Source organism: Cyprinodon tularosa, unplaced genomic scaffold (genome assembly GCF_016077235.1).
Source record: "Cyprinodon tularosa strain WSP-4 unplaced genomic scaffold, ASM1607723v1 ctg397, whole genome shotgun sequence".
NCBI lineage: Eukaryota > Metazoa > Chordata > Actinopteri > Cyprinodontiformes > Cyprinodontidae > Cyprinodon > Cyprinodon tularosa.
In genome coordinates this window covers 579,320-588,946 of record NW_024039115.1, presented here as the reverse complement: position 1 = coordinate 588,946, position 9,627 = coordinate 579,320, and the positions used below count along the sequence as shown (strand labels likewise).

The following is a 9,627-nucleotide window of genomic DNA, read 5'->3' as shown; positions in this document are numbered from 1 at the left end:
CAGTAGCACCAGACTTCTAATGTGAGCTTGCAGGCATTATTATTGTTATTATTATTATTATTATTATTATTATTATGAGTAGTATATGCCTATCATTATTACAAGGCTATTGCTATATAATTATGAGGTTACATGCTTTATTGTTGTTGTTATTATTATTATCATCAGTTGGCCTATTATCAATACTAGGCTATTGCTATATAATTAGGTGATGTTAATGTGAGACCTGAGCCTGCTTTGCCTTGCAAAGATCCTCAATTCTTGGCTCAATGTTTGATAAGCATAGCCTCAAATCATCCTCGATTTGTGCACGATTGCGGTGTTTTGTTTTGAGTGCAGTCATTTTTGAGAATCCTGCCTCACACAAATATGTCGACGCGAAAGGAAGGAGAATCTTCAAGGCGACGTCACAGAGTTCCGGGTATTCCTGCATCAATGCTGCCCAGAATGACGAAAGAGGACAGGAGCTAAAGAGTTCCTTCAGTCTACTGTCACTCTTCAGCTCAATAAGCTGTTCCTGCAAATCAATTGATAGCTCGTTTGCTGTGCACACAAACGGATCTCGAACCCATGCAAAAGAGCGATAATCCTCTTTAAAGTACGTCGCAAATTGTTTTCTCATTGCTGACAGGTGCTCAGACGCTGATTGAAATAGGGAGGAGAAATCGTGTGACGCGCCTGCATCAGTTATAAAGTCTGTAAGGCAGGGGAACATGTCACAGTTCCCTCGACTGATGCGGCCATGCCAGAGGTCTAGTTTTTGTGTGAAGGCCTGCACTTTGTCTGCAAGGAGCAAAATATGAGTTTCGCGGCCTTGCAAAGACAGGTTGAGGCCATTCAAGCGGTCAAATATATCGACCAAATAGGACAGAGACGCAAGCCACATAGTGTCATCCAGATGCTTCGCCAGATCTGATTTAATTTCTGTCAAAAACCACTTCACCTCCTCTCGCAGCTCATACAACCGCTGTAACACCCGCCCCCTGGAGAGCCAGCGAACTTCAGTGTGCAGAAGCAGCTGTTCGTGCCCTGACCCCATCTCCTGGCAGAGGACCCCAAACAAGCGAGAGTTTAGCGGCCGTGATTTTATGAGATTTATTATTTTGACGGATTGGTTCAGCACAGAGTCAAAGAGAACCGGCATTTTTTTAGCAGCTAGTGCTTCGCGATGGACCATGCAGTGTGTCCATTTCACAAGTGGAGCTACTTGCTGAACGCGAGCAGCTAGGCCACGCTCATGCCCCGTCATTGCCTGCGCACCATCCGTGCATAGGCCAACGCATCGGTCCCAAGCCAAACCATTTTCGCGGATAAAAATGTCAAGGACATTGAAAATGGCTTCTCCTGTAGTGTGTGACTGAAGAGGCCGGCAAAACAGGACATCCTCCTCAATCACCTTGTCCCGCAGATACCTGACATAGGTGAGGAGCTGTGCCTGCCCAGCAACATCAGTGGATTCGTCCAGCTGCAGCGCGTAGTAAGGACTCTTTTTTACAAACTCTATCAGTTGCTCTCTGATATCGTTGGACATGTCTACAATTCTCCTAGCGACTGTGTCATTGGACAGTGGTACTGCACCGAGTTTGGCTGCTGCACTATCGCCTATCATTATTCTGCACATGTCTTGCGCTGCCGGCAAAATGAGAGTCTCTGCGATTGTATGCGGTTTACCCAGTTTACCGATCCTTTTGGCCACTACATATGATGCCTCCAAACACTGTTTAGACACAGTGCTGTGCACTGAAATGGTTGCCTGTTGCTGATGGAGGCCATCAAGCTTTCTTTTAAAATATTCGACCGGTTTATTTTTAATGCCAGCATGCTTTGTTTCGAGGTGTCTTTTTAATTTGCAGGGCTTCATACTGTCATTTGCCAGCACCTCGGCACATACGACACACTGAGGTCTCAGTTCAGCCGTGACTGTAAACCCAAACTGCAGGTATGCTTCATCGTACTTGCGAAGCTTTTTTGCAGCTGGTGGTGCGTTGGTTGGCTTGTTGGTCCTCACAAGAAATTTCTCCATTTTAATTTGTTTTCAATAAAGTTTAAACTATGGCAATATGTAACTATGTGTGGTGTATGTTGAGAGACGTATCAGGGGCTAATCAGTCAGGACTTAGGCACAATCTTTCATTAAAACCAAACAAAATAATTATTTTGCAGACAATTCAGATTTTATTTTAATTCTTAACGATTGTAGTCCTCGTGTGTGTGTGTGTGTGTGTGTGTGTGTGTGTGTGTGTGTGTGTGTGTGTGTGTGTGTGTGTGTGTGTGTGTGTGTGTGTGTGTGTATCGTTTGGGTAGTTAGCTAAGTAACTACTGCCTAGCAGTTTAACAAAATTACTGGCTAGGGCTGAGATATGATCTAATCTTAAAGAATGTTTCTGGGTTTAGTCTTTAAAAAGACTGTTGGGGTTTGTGTAGTAAAGGCCTATGTAAATCGAGATTGATAACAGACTAGCGAGAGCTGGCACAAGCGAACTTGGCAAGAGACTAGACTAGAGTGAATGGAGAGCTATGTCGTGAGTCAATTTAAATGCAGTGATTTATTTTTGTGAGAGTGAGTGAACATTTACACCCCGCTCTGTAAGTCAAGGCGGGAACGGCGGCGACCATGCGCATGCGCGATTCATTTGCAGCCTGGACACAGAGGGGTGTGTGTCTCCTTTCTGCTGCAGGCTGGGACTGCTGCGCGAGGTTACTGAGAGACTGACCGCCTGTGAGTGCCTTTGGACGGGAGAGGGGCTCATGGCAGCACCCGCTGCTCGTTGAGCACAGTATGCCTAACTGCAGAGTGATTCGTGCTTTCGAGTCTCCAAACACCACAAAAGTCTCCAAAAACACCAGTAAAAGTCGCGGGATATTTTGACAAAAAATAATTTGTATACAATGTCGCTTAGTTCACTCAAGGCAACAGAAATGTCCGCCCGAGGATGAGTGTAAACTCCACACAGGAACATCACCGAAAACTCCCATGGGAGAAAAAAGGGGCGGCATTTCAAAATAAGACATTCCAAGTTGACGTTGCAAGTTTTGTTCACGATGACACAATCAGTGCACCAAAGTTCGTTAATTAAAAAACACTCACCTCCACCCTTCGATTTTCCGGTACGCTCCTTCACCCTGTCCGAGCGATGGACAGAGAAGCCCGGCGGCTGGAAAGAAGAATCCAGCACGCCGCTGGAAGCCTGTAGCGTCCCCACTCAGGGGCTCAGCTGTACGGCGTATGTGGCGATACCTCCGCCCAGTCCTTTCGCTCTGCTCCCGACTTCCGCGGCCCGACTCCTGGCCTTGTTTACCTCGAGTGGGGCACGCATCGAAATCAGCACACCTCAGTCCAGTATTGGCAAAAGACAGACCACAAACTTCCTCACGGATCCTCAGAAGTGTCTCACGGCCATAATTTAAAGTGGTAAATACATCAAAGACAAAAACAAACATAAAACAGCCAGCACACAGGAGAGCTCTTGCTACGGCGCCCTGTCTCGGCGCCATGATCAACCACCCGCTTATCACCGCATTTGCGCTCACTATCGACAAAACAATCAAATTTGTTCAAAACTTTTTTTTTTTAATCAGTCCAAACACATTTTAATTTTTATTCAGGAGTTATGTATATACAAAACTTTAACTTTTTATGAAATAAAAAGTTAAAAAAAAAAGATAAAAAAAAAAAGATAAAAAAAAAGTGTAAATTTTTTTTTTCCAGTTTTTTTCCACTCCCATCCTGTAGCCTACTCGCGCCCCCCCGGGAGAGTGTCGGGGCCCCCCCGGGGGGGGCGCGCCCCACCGGTTGAGAACCACTGGGCTACACAATCATGGGGAAGACTGCTGACTTGACAGTTGTCCAAAAGACGACCATCGACACCTTGCACAAGGAGGGCAAGACACAAAAGGTCATCGCTAAAGAGGCTGGCTGTTCACAGAGCTCAGTGTCCAAGCACATTAATAGAGAGGCGAAGGGAAGGAAAAGATGTGGTCGAAAAAAGTATACAAGCAAGAGAGATAACCGCACCCTGGAGAGGATTGTGAAACAAAACCCCTTCAAAAATGTGGGGGAGATTCACAAAGAGTGGACTGCAGCTGGAGTGAGTGCTTCAAGAACCACCACACACAGACGTATGAAAGACATGGGTTTCTGCTGTCGCATTCCTTGTGTCAAGCCACTCTTGAACCACAGACAGCGTCAGAAGCGTCTTGCCTGGGCTAAAGAGAAACAGGACTGGACTGCTGGTGAGTGGTCCAAAGTCATGTTCTCTGATGAAAGTAAATTTTCCATTTCCTTTGGAAATCAAGGTCCCAGAGTCTGGAGGAAAAGAAGAGAGGCACTTCATCCACGTTGCTTGAAGTCCAGTGTAAAGTTTCCACAGTCAGTGATGGTTTGGGGTGCCATGTCATCTGCTGGTGTTGGTCCATTGTGTTTTCTGAGGTCCAGGGTCAACGCAGCCACATACCAGGAAGTTTTAGAGCACTTCATGCTTCCTGCAGCTGACCAACTTTTTGGAGATGCAGATTTCATTTTCCAACAGGACTTGGCACCTGCACACAGTGCCAAAGCTACCAGTACCTGGTTGAAGGACCATGGTATCCCTGTTCTTAATTGGCCAGCAAACTCTCCTGACCTTAACCCCATAGAAAATCTATGGGGTATTGTGAAGAAGAAGATGCAATACACCAGACCCAACAATTCAGAAGAGCTAAAAGCCACTATTAGAGCAACCTGGGCTATCATAACACCTGAGCAGTGCCACAGACTGATCGACTCCATGCCACGCCGCATTGCTGCAGTAATACAGGCCAAAGGAGGCCCAACTAAATACTGAGTGCTGTACATGCTCATACTTTTCATGTTCATACTTTTCAGTTGGCCAACATTTCTATAAATCCTTTGTTTTTATTGGTCTTCGGTAATATTCTAATTTTCTGATATGATGAATTTGAGATTTTCATTTGTTGTCATTTGTAATCATCAAAATTAAACAAAATAAACATCTGAAATATATGAGTTTGTATGTAATGTATGAATATAATATACAAGTTTCACTTTTTAAATGGAATTACTGAAATCAATCTACTTTTTCATGATATTCTAATTTTATGACCAGCACCTGTAAATAACTTTACAGGGTGTTGGAAACTATACTGTATGTGTAAAACTTAAGTCGCACACACTAGATCGGACTAACACAGCACTTTGTCCAGCCCTCAAGAAGCAAAAAGGGCATATTTTGTCATAAAATGCAGCAATACTGTAAGTTCTTTTCAAGCATTCAGTTTATTTATATAGCAACAATTCACAAAATATGTCATCTCAAGGCACTTCATAGAAACAATTCAATCAGATCATACAGTCTTATTAGTTCAAAGTTTTCTAAGGAAAAACTGCTGATTGCATTGACTCACTTACTGGAAGGCAATCCCTCACACCAAGCATGCTTGTAGCCCCATTTTATTGTATGGATTAGGTCCTTGATGCCACATGCCTGAATGAGTGACTGAAATGATTCTGCAGGGCTTGAAGTTGTTTAAATTGTCAATTTTTTTTCATCTATACTCTAATTTCAATGTACTCCAATTTTTAAATGTAAAGAATCCGTGACTGCTGTTTGTAGAGATGCCCTGAATACTGTTTTTTGTTTACTTGAGCGTACCGAGAATATTGAAATGCAAGCTAAGTAGATATTGTGCTTTTGCTTTGCTGCTCCTTAGATGTGGAATGACCTTTCCTTGCTCATTAGACATGTCACTTTCTGGTTTACCTCTTCTTAAAGGAAAAGTCCGGTCAGCAAGGAATAACCAGTGGGTCATTATTTAAACCTAAAACTAATGCCTTTGTGGCGATTCAATTAATTTCGCATTAGTCAGTAAAAGATTAAAAACAATATTTTTTGTTGCGATCACTGAGTCCAGGACCAGCCATTTTTGCCCAAATAAAGTAACACCTCTCTCCTGACATCTTCCGGCAGTGACATCACGGTGCGGTAAGCCTAGAGCCATTCTCCCCGCTTTACAAGCAAAATCAATGGGACCTACCTGACAAATCTGCAATCAGCAAAAATTATTTAAGATTCCGAGAGGACTTCACCATTGAAATTTGCAAGAGCTATAGTTAAACTGACAATGCACAAGTGCATGGCAGTATGATGATGTAATTCATCGGGTAAACGTGGGGGGAAAATAATTTGTTATTTCACCTATCCGATTCATGATTCACCACAGTTTGTCGTTGGATTGCCAACTTGAAGAGGGAGAATTTGCCATCAAACTTCTGGCCAGAGAAAACACACATCATTAATCTGTTACACTCTGCTTCACATAGTTTGTTGCCATCATGGATAAAAGCATGTTGGAACAAACACCAGATACGGCACCGGGACTTGCTCAGCAGCCAATACCGCACTGTGACATCACAATCTGGTAGGTGGCAGTAGTGTTCTTTGACATACATGGATGTCTCTGATAAAGCAAATTAAAATGTACTTTCAGAAGTTTGTATTCTGAATGTGACCAGACTTTTCCTTTAACACGTCCTCTCCTCGGCCATCAACTCCGGCTGAGATAATTACACCTTACAATTAATTTACAGGAGTAGCCATTCAAAATGTCCCTTCCCAGTCCGACGCCAGCCAAATGACAGCTCACTCCAACTCCCAGCGAAATCCCGAAATACTCTCGACTCAGTAGCCACTCCTTGGAAGAGGGTGGGTGTGGCTGGCCACTTAAACAGATTTTCCTCTCTAACTCCACACTCCTTTCTCCCTCAGTTTCTTCAGAACTATATGAACTGCCCAACGCTTCAATAGACCACCACCACCCAAACCATCGCTCCATCAACTTCCCAATCTGCTGTCTATCGTCTCCGTTCTGGTTCCTCTACCATCAGCAGCTGTTGGTCCTCCATGTGTAAGTACCGCCGCCGGGGAAAGAAGGCCATTTCCTCAGCCTGACGCCTCCACTCCGTCTCCAGCGGGTCAGCCTGACCCCTCCACTCCCTCTCCGGCGGGTTGGCCTAACGTCTGCTTCAGTTTCCCGCTTAACCAGGTCAGTTTCACCTATGGCTTCAGTCGTCACCTCCATGACCAGCAACTAGCTTCACAAGTTGGAGGGTTTAGACCAGTATCCATTATTACACCTCCGCAGTCAGAGCTCCCTATATTGCAAAGTCTCAGTTATGGTACTTTTTTATGGGAAAAAGGAAGATCTATTCCCTTTCCTTCCACCTCCATCAGCTCCCTGCCAGCCAGTACTTCCCGAGCCAGAGCCCATTAGCGGGTCGGATCCTGTTCCAGAGCCCTTTAGCGGGTCATATCCCGAGCCAGAGCCCTTTAGCGGGCCAGATCCCAAGCCAGAGCCCTTCAGCGGGTCAGATCCCCTAGAGCCAGAGCCCTTAACCGGGCCAGATCCCCTAGTGTCGTGGGAAAACCTCTTCCAGCGACTTAAAATTGAAGCTAAGTTTGATAAAAATTCAAAGTTCTTAAAAAGCAGAAAAGTCTCAAACAAAGATCCAAAAATCAGGCAGAAGCAGCTGAGTCCAAGTCTAGGGTGTTTATTGCAAAACACAATACATCCACACGGAGCTGGTCACCGGTGAGCAACAACTGAACAAATGGTGAAAACAGCCCTCTTTTATACATTTCATTGGGCTTGGGGCTCCTCCCCCAAGCCCCTCCTTTGTTTACATCATTCGAGGTGTTTTTCTTCGGGTAAAACCAATTATTTTTATCTTATCAGTGGAAAACCCCTTTCAAAGCATATTTTTTATGTATTTAATCAAAAGCCTTTGTTACAGGTCACGGTGACATTTCTCATAGATTATAATAACATCTGGTGCACTTAAATCAAAACATATCACAGTTTCAATCAATAATATGTCAAAACAAAGTCTTTCATCCAGTGTGATCTAAGCTCATATCTTTACTTCAAACAAGGTCAGCAAGACATATCCCAGCAAAACATTACTTTTTCTGTGACTAGTACTGCACTCTGTGCTTTTGAAGATGACAACTCCATTTATCACAATTAGGTTTCAGCTAAACTGTGCAGCTCCTGAGCATCCCATTCTCAAAACTGGCCTCACTTATTTCTGCTCCTTGTGGCATCAAAGGCCTTCCATAGCCCTGTACTCAGCATTGTCTGCTGATCCTCCGCACTTGGCTCCATTTCCAAAACAACACCTGCTGTGTGCTCAGAGCTTACACATGCTGCTTCTCTATCTCCCCATGCTGGACTCTCAGGTCATCTAGACTTTTCTAACATAAATGCATTTTAAAAACATCTATTAAATATGTGAAATATATTTTAATCATAATCATGAGTGCAGATTAATTTACTTCATCACTAGCACCAGAGCCCATTAGCGGGCCAGATCCCCTAGCGCCAGAGCCCATTAGTGGGCCATTTCCCCAAGTGCCAGAGCCCATTAGCAGGCCAGTTCCCCTAGCGCCAGAGCCCATTAGCGGGCCAGTTCCCCTAGCGCCAGAGCCCATTAGTGGGTCAGAGCCCTTTAGCAGGCCAGATTCAGAGTCAGGGTCCTTTAGCGGGCCAAATCCAGAGCCCATTAGTGAGCTAAAGCCCACTAGCAAGCCAGTCCCCGAGCCAGAGCCCTTGTGCCATCCAGAGACCCCTGAGCTAGCTCTGTGCTGTCCAGAGACTTCTGTGCGACCTCTGTGCTATCCAGAGACTTCTAAGCGAGCTCTATGCCACCCAGAGACCCCTGAGCCCGCTCTGTGCCATCCAGTAACCCCTGAGAGCACTAATGAAATGCTCTCAGATTTTAAAGCTTGGTGAGAGTTCATCTCCAAGAGCCGTCAGCGGGCGCTCCAAGCCTCCAAGAGCACTCATCGGGCATTCCAAGCCTCCAAGAGCCCTCAGTGGGCGCTCCAAGCTTCCAAGAGCCCTCAGCAGGCGCTCCAGGCCTCCAAGAGCCTTCAACGAGCGTTCTCCTCCGAGGTTCCTGAGACGCAGCTGGCGGCCCCCTCCGAGGTTCCTGAGCCGTAGTCGGCAGCCCCCTTCAGACTCCTTCTCGCCTCCGGCCCCGTGGTCGGCCTCCAGACACTCTTCCTCACCTCCAGACCCCGCGGCCAGCCTCCAAAGACTCTTCCTCGCTGCCGTACCCACGGCCGGCCTCCAGAGACTTTTGGTTGTCCTTGCCCACCTTTGTTGGGTTGTTTTTTGCTCTTGGACTCTGTTTTTTTGTTTCATGCCCACCTTCCTGTTTTTTGGATATTTTAGGAAATCTGGAATCCGTCCTTAAGTGGGGGGTACTGTCACTGTCTTGCAGGACGTGGGGTTAGGAATCTACTTTCTCTGGAGAGCAGAGTTTGGTGCTTTTATATGTTGTCGCCAAAGTCTCCAATAGCAGAAAAAAGTTGCTAGATTTGGCACTGGGCAAAATAAAAGTGCTAGAGGGATCTAGCAAAATGATTTTTATCAAACTTGGAGCCCTAGGCATCTTGCTCGTATTGCCAAATGGTAAATCCCAACTGCCCTCAGCCGCTGCAGATCCACAGCTCCGCGTTTCATGCCATCCATCCCTAAATCCATCTTCTTCCGCTTATCTGAGGTCGGGTCATGGGGGTAGCAGCTTCAGTAGGAAGGCCCAGAGGTCCCTCTCCCCAGCCACTTGGG

General features: G+C 45.6%; 1 protein-coding gene across 1 annotated transcript; it reads right to left on the bottom strand.

Annotated features, from left to right (window-relative positions):
* Positions 1 to 214: 214 nt before the first annotated feature.
* LOC119791591 (zinc finger BED domain-containing protein 5-like) lies at positions 215 to 1,531 on the bottom strand. Its single transcript, XM_038297775.1, has one exon. The coding sequence runs from the start codon at positions 1,529 to 1,531 to the stop codon at positions 215 to 217; it is 1,317 nt and encodes a 438-aa protein (XP_038153703.1).
* Between the last annotated feature and the right edge of the window lie 8,096 nt (positions 1,532 to 9,627).